This window comes from Labrus bergylta, chromosome 16 (genome assembly GCF_963930695.1).
Source record: "Labrus bergylta chromosome 16, fLabBer1.1, whole genome shotgun sequence".
NCBI lineage: Eukaryota > Metazoa > Chordata > Actinopteri > Labriformes > Labridae > Labrus > Labrus bergylta.
In genome coordinates, this window is record NC_089210.1 from 26,046,535 (window position 1) to 26,062,378 (window position 15,844).

Genomic DNA, 15,844 nt, shown 5'->3' on the forward strand with positions numbered 1-15,844 from the left:
CCCCCAGTTAAAATGATACTAAATATTTATTCCGTCTGTGACTTAAGGACCCCCACTTGGATAAGTTCTTCACTCTAGTGTATGTCCTGGAGGAGTACTCCTTCCCCTTCCGTCTGAAGGACGTCATCATCACTGAAGCGAACATGGAGGGCGAGCTGAAGGCCAGCATGGTAGCACTAAGGGGGGCTCTGCTGGATACCTGTGTCAGGTTCCTGCACCAGCTGCTCAATAAGATCATTCAGCTCATCGTCTACCCACCAGTCATTTCGGGGCAGATTGGTAAGTGAGGCTGTTTTACATCGATTCTTCTTCTGGAGATTGAAGTGCACATCTCAGAATAAGACTGAAGCTTTGATTCGAGCAGATTTGAAAACATTTAACATTATCTTTCTTTACATCTAAAAATTTGAACATCAACTCATTGGCGATAATTGATATCAGGTGCATAATACATGCTAAATAAAATGAAGGTCTACACTTGTTCATGTTCTTTTTTACCCATGATTTAACGCTGTTTTTACACTCTAATTATCAACAGTGAACCTGGGTCGAACTTCCTTCGAAGCTATGGCTTTATTTGTCAACCAGATCCACAAAAACCTGGAGGGTAATCAGGACCAGCACGGTCGCAACAACCTGCTTGCGTCCTACATTCATTACTGCTTCCGCCTGCCAACTGCAGAGCCAGCCATGCCACCGACAGGTAAGACACAGATGAGTGTGTCACTCAACCATCAGCAATCTTTTTCTATTACTTTATTATAATTTTTGTCCCCCTGTCTATTAAAACCCTCTTACTGTTACTGTGTCTCATCTCAATGAGAAGCTGGTCAGCAGTCCTATGACATGCCCATGCAGTATGCCACCTTGTCAAGAGCAACAGCCCGACCGAGCAGTCTACATCTGGCCCGCTCTAAGAGTATCAGCAACTCCAACCCAGACCTGGCCAGCACACCAGTTTCTCCTGATGAAGAGGTGCAGAGGATCATAGGGAGCAAGGTGAGAAAGTCTCTTCTCAAATTGTGTTACTAAATCATAATGAATCAAATTTTGCTCCAATATAATTTGTGTTTAAGTTTAGAGGACTTTATAAGATGTTTAAAAAGTAATTACTGCAGTGAAATACCTTATAGACAATTTAAAAACTTGATTTGTTATTTCATTTGTGCATTAGCTTTATTTACAAATTGTCTGATATTTGATTTTGTAATTTTGTTTAGAGAAGAATAAAAGTAGCACTAAATTTTTTGATGTAATGATTCTTTAATCTCTAATCTGAGAACTCTGTGCCAACAGTTCAGTTTGCTACTCAGTGGAGAAATTGTGCTTCGTGTCTCCTTTCCTTGTGTTTTATGAAGAACAGTCGCATTTTATTTGTGCATTCCCCTCCTGCTTACTTTGTTGAATCCAGCTTCAATTTCATCCTCCCTTACCTGGTTTTCTTCCCGATGTAATCCTTTTAAGTAATCTCTTGTATGGTGATTACCTTCCCTTTACTCACTGTGCCCTTGCCTGTTGCTGCATTTTGTGTGTTTCTCTGGTGGCTTATGGTAGGGCATTGACCGCTCCCACTCCTGGGTAAACTCTGCTTATGCCCCTGGCGGGTCAAGATCTGTGCTGCGCCGGAATCCCAACTCCAGCTGTGATCTCAAGCAGGTGCCAAATCCCCCCCCTCCTCCTCCCTTTCTTCTTCCACACCTTCACCTCCTCATCTGTCCATTGCTGATCTCTATATGTGCTTCTGACTGCATCCCTCTCTACTAACGAGCCATACCTTTTTCTCTACAACTAAAACTAGACTTTCACAATCTACCATTTCACTGTCGCGTAACTGACCACATCTGTTATCTTTTGGGGGCAAAATCTCTACCTTCTGCTATTCCGATTTCTTACCAGCCTTACACATCAGAGATCATAGAGATTTCTCAAGCCACCCATCCATCTCCAGTCACCCATTTTCACATCACTTTTTCCTCATCTCTGTGTGTTCACTCCACCGTCACCCGTTGTCAGGCACACGACCGCAGCTGCAATCGCATGTCTGCCTTCCTGGACACCGTGGCCTTGTTTTCAGTTCCCACAAGGCAGATTACCAAGAAGGTAAAAGACAGATCTACCATGACAAATTAACACATGTCCTTTCATTCACCAACTTTCTGTCATTAACCTTCATCGCCCTTCATGACATTTAACCTTTGTCTTTTTATGTAAGTTGGTGTGACAATACGATTGTAGATTCTTTGATTTTTCTATTGACTGGGTTTGAAGAATTCAGGACTAAATCTGTGACGGACAAAGGGGTTAAATTATTGAGTATTTTTATTTGTAGTAGTAGTAGTAATTTATTTCGGTCTATATAAACAGTCTTCCATCAGGAATATCGGTAGAAAATAACTAAAAAGGTGTAGGCTGAAGCTTTAGCTTATTATTGCTACCCTTGTTACAAATATTATTATTTTAGGCACTACTAGTTTAGTTACAAAAACATATCAGAACAAAAAAAAATTCAAACATTTCTTACAAAAACAAAACGAACAAAAACAAAACAGAAGTTCCAAACGTAAATTTCAAAAACAAAAAAATAATCAAACAGACCTTTTATATTTGTTAAGCACACTATTAAAAAAATAAAAAAATAAAATCTGGAAAGTGAACCACACATTCTTAATTCCATGTCATCACTATTCCACAAGTTAACCCCTTTTACCGAAATACACTACTACTAAATTACTACTAATACTACTATTTATGATAAATCATGTCAACAAAGATTAGATCTTAGATAGTTTCAATTAAATAAGGTACTGCACAATTATCCAAACATAGCACATTTTTATCTTTTACGAAGTTTAGATGGGTCTTGTTTAAAACAAACCATACATTTTATATTATTAAGTTGGCAGCTTTCTTAAGTGTTCTTGATGTGTGACAAACTGAGCTCTGTGTCGGTCTATGTGTAGCTGCTCCATGAAGAGTTGGCTTTACAGTGGGTGGTCAGCACCAGCACAGTGAGAGAAGCAGCGCTGCAGCAGGCCTGGTTTTTCTTCCAGTTGATGGTAAGCATTTGTTGTACATTAAGACACTGCTCTCGAAAAGGTCTAAATATGAAGAAGTTAAAGATAATAATGGAAGAACGAGCCTTGATACAAAGGTACTATGGGAGCCAATACTATGACAGGAAATGCAACATTTCAGTTATAAGTAACTGTGTTTTTTTTTTTTCTTTGGGCCGTCTCCTTTAGACAAAGAGCATGGCCCATCACTTATTCCTGACCTCCAAATTGGACGTTCCCCGGCGCCAGCGCTTCCCAGACCGATATGTGGACGACATCGCTGCACTTGTATGTGCCATCAGTGCAGATATTGCCAATCGATACCACAAGGTAAAAAAAACCCACAAAGCTAAACTCCAAGAATATAGAAACTGCTGAGAGTCCATTAGTTTTCAATTAACACAATATTGACTTACAGAAGATGAGAGGTGGGAGAGGTTCTAAAATGTTATCAAGTTAAAAGATGTCTTAAAGCTCCTGTAAGGAGTTTTAACCTTCTTATGACAGACCAAATAAACCATCAGCAGCACGATTGATACTTTACATGAAGCAATTTTTAATACTAGTAACCACTCTCATAGGGTAGGTGTAAAAGGGAAGTGACTTGCAGCACATTGTTGAAGCAGCCTTTGTTGACATTTTCCACAGCAAAGCTTCACAGTGAGCTTAATCCTTAAATATATTTGATTGTTAAAAGAAAGAATGATTCAGTTTTTCATCAGAAGTCAAATACCTAAGCAAAGAGATATCAACAGGGTTTTTTTTCCAAATTGAAGCTAGATAAAAGTTCATCAGGGGAGCATAAAAAACTTGATCATCATTGGCCATTGTTGGTTATTGCAATGAACACAATGACGAGGCAAAGCCAAAATGTATGTTTTCTCTCGGATACAAATGGTTCCTCTTTTTTTAACTGTATAATATAAAATTATTACCTTGCTCCTTCCCTACCTTCTCTTTTTGCTTGTGTGTCTTTGTCTTTCTCTCAGGACGTGGAGCTTGTGGAGCGGTTGAACAACAGTCTGGCCTTCTTCCTGAATGACCTGCTGTCTCTCATGGACCGGGGCTTTGTGTTTAACCTCATCCGCACTTACTACAAACAGGTGCCTACTGACTCCTATTGAGGAATTAATCAACTTATATCCCATATCTCCCATGTATATTTTTAAACCGTTTTTACTAATTTAAAACCTTGTGTGTTAAACAGATTGCTAACAAGCTTCACACAGCACAGAACCCCAGCTCTCTCAATGCGCTGAGGATGGATTTCACACGCATTGTCTGCAGCCACGAGCACTATGTGGTCCTGAACCTGCCGTGCTCCACTCTCAGTCCTCCAGCTTCCCCCTCGCCTTCCACCTCCTCCACCACCTCACAGGTACCAGAGCAGGCTTGAACATACAATATACTAGCTCGTATGTGTTATCCTTCTATCTTATCCTCATCCTCCTAACTTTTGTTGTGTACACAGAGTTCAGCGTTTTCCAGCATGGTGCAGGACCAGGGAGTGGCCACCATGTTTGAGCTCTCTGTCCCTTTCCGCCAGCAGCACTTCCTGTCAGGTCTGCTGCTTACTGAGCTCTCACTCATCCTTGATCCTGATGGAGAGGGGTAAGCCCTTATAGGGGAGCTAAATCTTTTAATATCTCAAAATTCGATTTGATTCAAGGCCACAATTCAAAAAGCTTTACTGATTCACAATCAATTCCCTACTTGTTGCAAAGGGTTTCTTATCTTTTAGGATCTACTCCAGTCTGCTGTGCACTTTATTATATGCGTGTCACATTGTTATTTGATGTTAAAAAGTTCTATAAAATGTGTTAGGATAATGCAGCGTTTATATTTGTAATGTTGCAATACTGTAGTGTAGATTCAGAGGAAGACCTAAAACAAAGATGACATTTATTCATGCTGAACTTGCTGAACTTGCTGAATAGTTTAATATGAATTCAGTGTGTGTGATTAAGCCAGTTAACTAAGTTTTTATCAGAAGCTTATCAGGGAACAAAAAACCTGATCATAAATCTAAAGCCTTGTGACTCTGCAGGGCAGGTGTTATCAAGCAGACCGTGGTTCTTGTTATTTTTAATGTCCATTAAGACTTTTCTGCAGATCAGTAACGTGATGCCTTGTGCGTCAGCCTGCAGGTTTTTGGCTGTTATTTATTTTAACTCTGTGTGGTGGCATTTGACATGAGCTCAGGCTTTTGAGTTTCTCCTGACATACTTCACTTTAGTTTTGTAGACGCTGCATACTGAGGTCAAGCTTCCACTTACTGAGAACTAGCTTATGTTAGCAGCACGGCAGATGAGATGGATGTTTTGAATCAGTTCAGAATCTATGATTATTATTGCGTAAATCGATTTGATCCCACACCTGTACTTAAAATCTGCATAAATAAAAACAGGACGGTCATTCAGTTTTCCTAGAAAGGATTAATCAGTTTGAAAATCCGAAAGTGCTTTTAAAAATCTGGGTACAGTTGACTCTAATAAAGAAGCCCTTAAGAGGGCCATGCATGTAATCATAGAACTGGAGTTACATCAAGTAACCCAACACAGCACTCAGTTACGGAGTTTAAGTATGCAGCTACAGACTACAGCAGGATGTTAGCTATTTGATGATACTTTTAAGATTTAAGATTTACTTTTATTGATCCCCGCAAGGGGAAATTTCAGTTTTTACACTCTGTAAGTCATGAACACACACATGCAGAAACAGGATCCTATGGACATGCACTAATGGAAAAAGCCAGAGTGGCGGAGCAGCCCACAGCGGGCGCTCCTGAGCTGATGGTGGGGAGGGGGTTTGGTGCCTTGCTCAAGGGCATTCCTGATTGTTGTCACCCGCAACCAACAGGCTGACACCTGTATGACACAGGCAGGGGGTCTCCTAACGGAGCATTCAACAGCAGTTGGATCTCACATGAGACGCAGGATGATTTAAATCCATTTGTTGTTGTTTTTCTACAACAGTAGTTAAGGCGGAGGGTATGTGTTTAGGCAGCCGCCTTAGCTATAAAGTGCTGTGGGAAACACTGGCATAGCATATGCTCAGTGAGTAACTTACTGTATTTATGTACTTTATTTGTACCTGCAGGGTTTTCTTCCTTCATAAAAAAGCCATTAGTGCAGTGCATTCCCTGCTGTGCAGCCATGATGCAGACCCCCGCTACGCTGACCCCCAGGTCAGAGCCCACGTTGCTCAGCTCTACTTGCCCCTGGTCCCCATCGTCATGGAGACATTGCATCAGCTCCACGACTTCACTGGTAAGCAGAATACATATGCAACCCGTCAGTATTGTTCTTTGAATCCTACTCCTACGCACATTTGCGTGATTTGTTTTCTAGCACCTGAGAGAGCTTTTCTTATTTCTTTGTAGACTCCTCGCCTGCTAGGGTCCGCCATGCCTCAGCCCACGCTGACGATGCTGACCCAGACGGTGGCAACACTATCAGTCAGTCTGTTGCCATGGCAATAGCTGGCTCCCCTTTACCACATGCCAAAGCCAACCAATTCACCCTGCCTACAGTGGTGAGTGTTAGCAGCAGAGGTCAGGCTGTTCCCCGGGGCCCTTACAGACTGACAGTTCACAGATCCGCTTCTGTGTGGGAGGCCGCTGCCTCAGTCTGACAGACGATCAGTCCACCCTATCTGTTACTTCACAGAAACACTCATAGAAAAAGAACAAAATGAGAGAAATGCAAATGCTTTTTGAATAAGTACAACTTCTCCTCCAAGCCTGTAGGTGGCTCTCTGTCCTCTCTGAGTAAACAGTCACTTTGTACTGAAACAGATTAAACGGCTCCCACTGAGTTTATGTGTTTGTCCTCACTAGGCCGGGCGCCAGTCCAGCTCACTGTCTGCTGACTGCAGCCGCACTCTGCTGGTGTGTTTCCTGTGGGTGCTCAAGAATGCCGATGCTGCCCTCTTGGAGCGCTGGCTGTCTGATTTGTCTGTGCTGCAAATCAACCGCCTGCTGGATCTACTGCACCTCTGTGTCTCCTGTTTTGAATACAAGGTACACTAACAAGTCACAGCTCTTAAAATCATTTATCACAAATTCACCCTGTTAGAAATCAATTCTTTATTTTGCCATGCAAAAGTTACAGTACATGATGACAATGATATTTTACTCGTTAACAATTTATTTAGGATCTTTTGAGAAGCATACTGTGTATTTCTTCTCAAAGTTTTTATAATGCCCTTAGCCATTTTTATTAGTTTTTGATCCAACTTCAGGTTTTTGTATTTGTAGTTCGATGTCTTTGTCCTCTGATTGTTGATGTTGTTTGCAGGGGAAGAAAGCTTTAGAGAGGATCAACAGTCTGACTTTTAAAAAGTCTCAGGACATGAAGGCCCGATTAGAGGAGGCCATACTGGGAACTATTGGGGCTCGTCAGGAGATGGTCCGCCGCCACAGAGGTAAGGATCATGAGACAAAAGTACTGTGTGTGTGGGTGTCAGTAGGAGAAATATTTTAATTTCTGGTTCTTATTAGTTGTTTAAATGTTTAATATGATGACTGTTCCAGAAAGGAGTCCTTATGGCAGCCAGGAGAACGTGAGGTGGAGGAAGAATGTCACTCACTGGAGGCAGAATACAGATAGAGTTGACAAGTATGGACTTGCTCCCAATGATGTTTTTAATGCATTATTCAAATGTTCACTTTGAGATTAGAATTTAGTCAAGAACATGCTATATCTCACCTAAACTGTCATACTGATAAGTATGCTATATGACTTCCTACAGGACTAAGGCTGAGATGGAGCAGGAGTCTGTGGTGGATGGAAACTTAGCCACTGAAGCCTCTCTGGTTGTTTTGGACACCCTGGAGATTATAGTCAAGGTGAAGACTTAAACTAACTGACCATATTAGATGTCGTGCCTTTCTCTGACTGCTCGAATGAATGACCTTTTTTATAATGTGTTGTGTTGTGGTTTCAGACTGTCGTGGCATCAGAGCTAAAGGAGAGTGTCCTGGGTGGAGTCCTGAGAGTTCTCCTCCACAGCATGGCAGGGAACCAGAGCGCTCTCTTCCTGCAGCACTGCTTCACTACACAGAGAGCGCTGGTCTATAAGGTGAATAAGTATAATGTTTCTATTACATTTGACTGTTTTCTTATCCATTTTTTTTACCATCTTTGTATATTAATCAGTGAGTCCAATTAGGATGAGTGATATTAGATGAACTGGTTCTCATGTTCAGTTCATGGCTACACACAAGAAGATTTTGGGCCCAATTCTGTTTATGATGACCAAATTATCTGGAAGTTTAAAGAAACTGTTTTTATTCAAAGCAAGAGAAGTTTATTTATTTAGCACATTTCAGCAACAAAGTGATTGAAAGTGCTTCATGTAGGACATTAAAAAAACATCCTGACAAAGGGGGGAGGGGGGTAGGATCTGTAAATACGACATAGAGAGACTGACCAGATAATTTCACTCTTCAAGGTTCACACAGGGTACTAAACATTATCAGGATGGTTATCATAAAGTCCCAACAGATGTTGGTAACACTTAATAAATGGTTAATAATGCTTGTAAGGTATACATTTATTTGATCATAGTACATGTTACACAGCTGCATGTGTTTGTATAGTTCATGTTTAATATGCAGTTTTAAAGCATCTTTCCACATCTGATCTGTAATCTGTTCTCTTCAGTGATTGTGCATCAGATAAACAGTGAGTGACAACAAAAGAGTTAACACAACTTGGATATGACAACTTTACTTGTCATTACTTGTAACTTATTTGTACAATAAATAATAAAACATAAATAAAATATGTTTATAACCCGTTTACCTGTAGAGGAGAGTATTAGGTATAGATGTACTAGACCAGATGTCAGACGGTGCCAGGATCCACTATGGAGCCCAAGTGAACGAAACAATTCAGCACTGAAGACACAGACACATGCATGCTTTTGGAAGTTTTGTCTGTAATGATAACATAGTTGACCATGAATGGACAAAAAAAAGATGTCTTTAAGGTTTGTCTCTGTCCTTGTGTTGCCTAAAGAATAACAAATAATAGGCTAATGAAAGATTTATAATCTTTTTCTCTTGTAATTGTTTAATACCTTCACGAGCCTCCTCCCTGTATAAGCAAATTCACATTATAAACTCAGATGCTAATTAGGTAGAGGTGTTCCACTGTATTTCTTCATTTACTTAATACAACCTAACAAACTGAGTCGATCGAGGTGAAGCATCAGAGGGAAGAGTTTGATCGGATGATGTAGTTTCAAAAAATGACTAATGATCAAAAACAAAAAGACAAGGAAAAAGTGTAAAAAATCAGCTTAAAGAAGCATCTCAGCACCAGATAAAGGAAGTGAGCTCTAAACTGAAGATAAGTACAGAGGCATCTGAAGGGAGGCTGTTTGAACTCTTTGTTTAATGTATTTTTATTGAATGCAGCTTAATTAATGCACATGTCAATGCCATCATTTAACCATGTTTAATCATTGTCTCAAACACTCTTTGTAACTCCTTTAAGAGAAACTCTACACAAACAATACTTTTATGTGCACATGTCATCTTTCTATACTCTGCCTCTGTGTTCAGTAATTGTACAAAGAATGATAAAAACACAAATTAATTGATAATTATCCCAGAAAGCAGTATGAAGTGAAAACGTGTTTTTGTTGTGTGTGTACCAGTTTCCAGAGATGCTGTTTGAAGAGGACACAGAGCTTTGTGCAGACCTGTGCCTGCGTCTCCTGCGTCACTGCAGCAGCAGCGTTGGCTCTGTCAGAAGTCATGCCTCTGCCTCTCTTTATCTGCTCATGAGGCAGAACTTTGAGATTGGAAATGTAAGTCTAGATGCTCTTTTGTTTTTTTCAATGGCCTTGTTTTAAACAGGAATTAACCAGTACATACTTTGGTAAGGACAGGATGTATGAACAAGCATGCTGCATTAATATTGTTAGTTACAATCTGTCCTTTTATTGCCCAATGAACAGAACTTTGCTCGAGTGAAGATGCAGGTCACCATGTCCCTCTCGTCTCTGGTGGGAATGTCCCAAAATTTCAACGAGGATCATCTTCGTCACTCACTCAAGACGATTCTGACCTACGCTGAAGAGGACCTGGAGCTGCGCGACACGCCTTTCCCTGAGCAGGTGGGTATCAGCCTTAGCACAAAGATTCACGCTGCTAGATGGAATTAGACTTAAATTACCTGCTGTGTTACACTTTTGAAACTGCAGGTTCAAGATCTGGTGTTCAACCTGCATATGATTCTTACGGACACTGTCAAGATGAAAGAGCATCAGCAAGATCCAGAGATGCTCATTGACCTCATGTATAGGTACTATGATGCACATTGATCAAGAAGAATACCATATTTAAGTTCACGACTTAAATATCTGATATTCACTTCTTTTTCCAGGATTGCAAAGGGCTACCAGAACTCCCCTGACTTGCGTCTGACGTGGCTCCAGAACATGGCAGGAAAACACAGTGAGAGAGGGAACCATGCTGAAGCTGCCCACTGTCTGGTCCACAGCGCAGCTCTGGTGGCTGAATACCTCAACATGCTGGAGGACTGCCGCTACCTGCCAATTGGTTGTGTCACTTTCCAGGTCAGTTTAAAGTATTAACTTAGGTACTCTTAAGGCCCTGATAAACCAAGGAGACCATCAGTCGTCAGTGAGTTTTTGCAGTGTGTCCGGCTCCGTCGCTGCCCATTTGCCTCTGTCGGCCCTGTTTTGGTCGCTTCGACATGTTGAATTGGCGTCGGTTCGGCGCTGATGGTGAGAGGAATCTCTCTGATTGGCTGTTCAGAGGTTTCATTTATCTCCAGCTCTAAACACAGGTTAGGGAAAGCCCCTTGAGAATGCCGCTGTAGTATCCATGCTTTCACCCATTAGTGCGATTTCTCCTTATTTTTCGCCTCCGCCTCTTTTTTTTTTTTTTTTAAAGACCAAGGATTTGACAACGCCTGTGCCAAATTCAACTTTTTATCAGTTAGTAGGCTACCTATAATACGAGTGGTGCGCAACGGCGGTGTGAAAATGGTCTTCCCGTATCATAACAACGGACTACCGTCACCTGATGACACAGAGAGTTATTTCCTCTCAAGCATGTGCAGAACGTACGTGGTGGTTGGCTTTTGGCTGTAGTTTTTGCGGTGTGTTTTAGTGCAACTTTTTGGCCGAGACATGAGGTGATGCCAAAGGCTCGCCACTAGTTCTTAGCCGTTTGCTCGGTGGGTCAGGGCCTTTACTGTACATATTTCTAAAGAATATATTAAGCAGCAGTATAATGATGTTTTCACACATGCACAAAACAGGGTGAGTTTCATGTCTGAAAGACAAGTCAAATGTTTAATTCCAACTTTACCTGTCACCAATGTAACACCAATCATCCCTTTAAGCTGGTGGGAGCTGATGTTAGAACACAGCAGGTGATTCATGAAATTCACTACAAGAGAGCAGGCCTGGCCGATGACATTTATATCGTACAATTGGTGCACAACAGCGCAACTTTCATGCATGAATGAAGCTGCTTCATACTCTTTTCTGGACAAACACCTGTCATGGTGATGGACTCTGTCACTTTGTCCACCATCTTAATAATAATAAATTTTATTTATAAGCGCCTTTCAAGACACACAAGGACACTGTACAACAATCAACATTTTAAAAACAGTGATGGATAAAAAACAGCATACAATAGCATACGGAGACGGTTGATGTTTCGTAAGTGGAAGTATGCAGACCGGGTAATGTTATTGATATGGGATTTGAATGATAGTGTGCTGTCTTGGATCTATGCAGTGCCGTATGTATGTCATGTCTTTTCTGGAAGTTCTCAGGGGTGCATGTGTGTCAAGGAGATTAGTCACATGAGATATGAGGTTGTTTTAAAGCCCACCATGATACATGAAGAGCAACAAGACTCATTGTCATTCCTAAGAGATCAAATACTTGTTCTGATACTGATACTTTTTCCCCCCCGCCAGAATATTTCATCCAATGTACTGGAGGAGTCAGCCGTGTCCGATGACATCCTGTCACCAGAGGAGGAGGGGATTTGTGCCGGGAAGTACTTCAGCGAGTCTGGCCTCGTGGGCCTCCTGGAGCAAGCAGCTGCCTCATTTTACATGGTACAGCTCATATTCTCCATACACATGATGACAGAGTGCATTTTAAGAAAACTCAAGATTCAGGACCGTAAAATCCGGTGTATAAAACACGCTTTTAATACCTATTTTTTCGTCTTGAAAGTCGGCTGCGCCTTATACACCGGTGCGACCAATATACCAGTATAAAATACTGAAACACGCGCCGTCATTACAGTGGGGCAGCAGCCCCTATCACTGCAACCTGACGTGATTTAAACCCATCCCCATTCATTGTGTATTGAAAGCTGAGTGCACGCTGTGCTGGCAAACTCCTGAACATGAAAAAAGACGGGACTTTAAGAGCAACACAGCTGTACAGAAACTGCACGTTGTAGACATCACTGAACACAATATAAATCGTCATGCAGGAAGACAGTTCAAACTTTTTTTTTTCTCTCTAAAAGACCTTCAAAACAGAAGTCTTATATACCGGTGCAACTTATATTTCGGATTTTACGGTACATGACTGAAGAAATCTTTGTCTGAACAAACTTTTATTGTGCTGTAACTTCAGGCTGCCATGTATGAAGCCATAAATGAAGTGTACAAGATCCTACTGCCCATCCATGAAGCCAACAGGGACTTCAAAAAACTGGCTACTGTCCATGGAAAGCTGCAGGATGCCTTCAACAAAGTCTACAACCAAGTGAGTGGAACGTTAGATCATATATCCTCCAGAAATTCACTGGGCTGATCGTGTCGTTTAAAATGAGCTGTGTTCTTGATTCCTCCTTTAATGCTTCTTTTTTTTTTGTCTCCTCTAGAGTTCAGGATGGGAGGTAATGAGTTCATCTCTTATTCCTGAGGCTAAAATTGATTGTTTTATTTTGTATTGACATTCTTTCTTGTCCTCCTCTCTCGTGCTGTATGAATGACGTGTCACTGGTGAGTGATTTTAAAAATCTATTTCAAACTTTGACAAAGTTATTTCCTTAGCCCTATCCATAGAAAACGGACACATGTGCCCCTTTTTTCTTTTTTTAATGACTTAATATTTCATCAGCTAGCATGAAATAAGTCAGTTTATCCTTTATATCATTAAAGTCTCGATGTGATCCTCTTTTACGAAGAACATACAACCACAAAGAGCACAAATCTCATTTTTAGATGAGGGGATGAATTCATTGCCATTCACTAACGTGTTTTTGTACATCTTTTTAATCTTTCTTAGTCAACGTGTATTGTGTTCACTATATCTTTAAAGTGAGCTGATTTAAATTTTCTCAATCTCTGCACTCTTGAATCATGCCTTTGTGTCCTCTTTGTAGTGATTAGAGAATGTTTGGAACCTACTTCCGGGTGGGTTTCTACGGCTGCCGGTTCGGAGACCTCGATGAACAAGAATTCGTCTACAAGGAGCCATCGATCACCAAATTAGCAGAGATCTCCCACAGACTAGAGGCATGTCAGCATTTACTCATAAATACTCATAAAGGTGTCGTTGGTTACCGTAACTATGAGGAACACCTTTTTTAAGCTCAATCTTTTTGTTACACAGGAGTTCTACTCCGAGAGATTTGGGGATGATGTGGTTGAAATAATAAAGGACTCGAACCCAGTAGACAAAAACAAAATGGATCCAAACAAGGTAACAAGATCATTACACACTATACAGTATGTGACTTACTATCAGCACAGGCAAACTTTGTGGTAAACTGCCATTAACTGCCAGGAATCTTGGGAATTCCCGGGCATTCACAGGACTGATAATCTGTGTTTCATGCAGTGTAATGATATATCAGTGTGGATTTTACAAAAGGATTGAACGACTGATAACGGTTTGTTCTTGTTCAGGCCTACCTCCAGATCACATACGTGGAACCCTTCTTTGACACGTATGAGCTAAAGGAACGGATCACCTACTTTGACAAGAACTACAACCTGCGTACCTTCATGTACTGTACTCCCTTCACACTGGACGGCCGAGCTCACGGCGATCTGAACGAGCAGTACAAACGCAAAACCATCCTGACGACATCTCATGCCTTCCCTTACATCAAGACACGCATCAATGTTATCCACAAGGAGGAGGTGGGTGTCTTTCCCGGGGGGGGGGGGGGGGGTTAGGGTTAGGTCCTTATATGAATATAGTGAGAAGGAGGGGGAGATCTGAACTTTTTTTTATGTCTTTTGTTCTCTAGATCATTCTTGTCCCCATGGAGGTAGCCATTGAGGACATGCAGAAGAAAACTCAGGAGCTTGCCTTTGCTACAAACCAAGACCCTTCGGACTCAAAGATGCTGCAGATGGTCCTGCAGGGCTGTGTGGGCACCACGGTCAACCAGGTGCTTGTTAAGACTTGCAGTTGATGATGTATAACCATCCTGCTTTTTAAGGTGCACTATGTACATTTGGTAGTAAAATTTGAAAGTTGAAGAAATGAAACAATTCTATGCTATATTTTCTGAACTAAATACAGAAACTAAATCAAAAGGAAAAAATTGGTCCCTGGAACACTGTTTAGAGCTTAAAAGCTACCAGGAGAGTTTCGTTTTCACTGTTTTGGGCCCCCCCACCACAACTTCCCGCGTTGCATTTAATCTTCAAACAGTGTTCCAGGGACCAACATTTCCTCTGAGAAAGGTTTGTGTATAGAGTTATGATCATAAACCACCAATCTGTCAATTTCTCCAACTTTCACATTTCTCTACCAAACCTCCAGAGTGCACCTTTAAGTGTCAAAAGCTCAAAGCCACCTAGAATAGTAATCCCGTCTAAAAGGGTTCTGATGTCCGGGTAAGATTTTCAAGATGTCATTCCTAAGCAGGTAAATAACGATGTTTCCCTCCCCCATCACAGGGTCCCCTCGAGGTGGCGCAGGTCTTTCTGTCCGACATTCCCGATGACCCAAAGCTGTTTCGCCATCACAACAAACTGCGCCTGTGCTTTAAAGATTTCACTAAGAGGTGATTACACACTCTAAAATCCAGATGCAGACTGCTTTGTAACACATTAGACAAAGCCCAAGCACCCTGTGTCTTTTCTGCCCCTTTTGCACGCAGGTGTGAGGACGCCCTGAGGAAGAATAAAACCCTGATTGGACCAGATCAGAAGGAGTACCACAGAGAGATGGAGAGGAACTACAACAAACTGAAAGAAGCTCTGGGTCCTCTCATTAACCGCAAGATCCCCCAGCTGTACAGAACCCTGCCTGCACAGACGACGCAAACTCAACGGTAATTTAAGACATGAAACAAGTACACACCTGCACGCACCTGCTGCTTCTCCTTAACCATCAAACCACCAATAGAGCTACTTAAACCCTAACTTTGATCACACTCAAGAGACTGAAAGAAACCTCAAACAGAATAGAATAATTAAAACAAAGTTACTCCTGATGATGTGCCGTTTACCAGTCCCTCCAGGAATATGCAACGTTGTGATCGTTACTACTACAGCAAATTCAACCAATTACTGCAAATTCTATATGATGCCCTGCAATGATGTCTAACCAACACAAAACTTTCACAATTTCAATTAAAGTGAATTGTGGCACAACAATCATGTAAACATGTATTCTCAGTGAATAACAACATGAAGAGGGTGTGCTCGCCTGAAGCACGTCTCTTTCTCTTTGTCTCGGGCTTTGACTCTGGCCCTCAAGAAGGGGGGTCCTTAGTGTGTGAATATGTGTTCATATGCTCATTCATACCGTGA

The 15,844-nt window shown here is 41.4% G+C and overlaps 1 protein-coding gene across 4 annotated transcripts in view; it reads left to right on the forward strand.

Annotated features, from left to right (window-relative positions):
- LOC109991805 (dedicator of cytokinesis protein 7) overlaps positions 1–15,844 on the forward strand; it is a 31,680-nt gene that overhangs the window by 14,480 nt on the left and 1,356 nt on the right. Inside the window, exons 20-49 of one of the 4 annotated variants that reach the window (XM_029279408.2) lie at positions 48–279; positions 539–703; positions 827–999; positions 1,555–1,656; positions 2,014–2,100; positions 2,961–3,056; positions 3,243–3,383; positions 4,043–4,156; positions 4,261–4,431; positions 4,525–4,664; positions 6,153–6,322; positions 6,436–6,587; positions 6,892–7,074; positions 7,352–7,478; positions 7,588–7,672; positions 7,806–7,902; positions 8,001–8,135; positions 9,720–9,872; positions 10,023–10,181; positions 10,269–10,369; positions 10,451–10,643; positions 12,026–12,169; positions 12,702–12,833; positions 12,952–12,966; positions 13,463–13,588; positions 13,686–13,775; positions 13,982–14,218; positions 14,329–14,472; positions 14,987–15,093; positions 15,190–15,363. In XM_029279408.2, coding sequence (XP_029135241.2) covers positions 48–279; positions 539–703; positions 827–999; positions 1,555–1,656; positions 2,014–2,100; positions 2,961–3,056; positions 3,243–3,383; positions 4,043–4,156; positions 4,261–4,431; positions 4,525–4,664; positions 6,153–6,322; positions 6,436–6,587; positions 6,892–7,074; positions 7,352–7,478; positions 7,588–7,672; positions 7,806–7,902; positions 8,001–8,135; positions 9,720–9,872; positions 10,023–10,181; positions 10,269–10,369; positions 10,451–10,643; positions 12,026–12,169; positions 12,702–12,833; positions 12,952–12,966; positions 13,463–13,588; positions 13,686–13,775; positions 13,982–14,218; positions 14,329–14,472; positions 14,987–15,093; positions 15,190–15,363 — 4,145 coding nt within the window. Of the gene's footprint in view, positions 1–47; positions 280–538; positions 704–826; positions 1,000–1,554; positions 1,657–2,013; positions 2,101–2,960; positions 3,057–3,242; positions 3,384–4,042; positions 4,157–4,260; positions 4,432–4,524; positions 4,665–6,152; positions 6,323–6,435; positions 6,588–6,891; positions 7,075–7,351; positions 7,479–7,587; positions 7,673–7,805; positions 7,903–8,000; positions 8,136–9,719; positions 9,873–10,022; positions 10,182–10,268; positions 10,370–10,450; positions 10,644–12,025; positions 12,170–12,701; positions 12,834–12,951; positions 13,073–13,455; positions 13,589–13,685; positions 13,776–13,981; positions 14,219–14,328; positions 14,473–14,986; positions 15,094–15,189; positions 15,364–15,844 lie in introns of those variants that run through there. The other 3 variants (XM_029279409.2, XM_029279410.2, XM_065964474.1) reach the window with 3 other exon arrangements.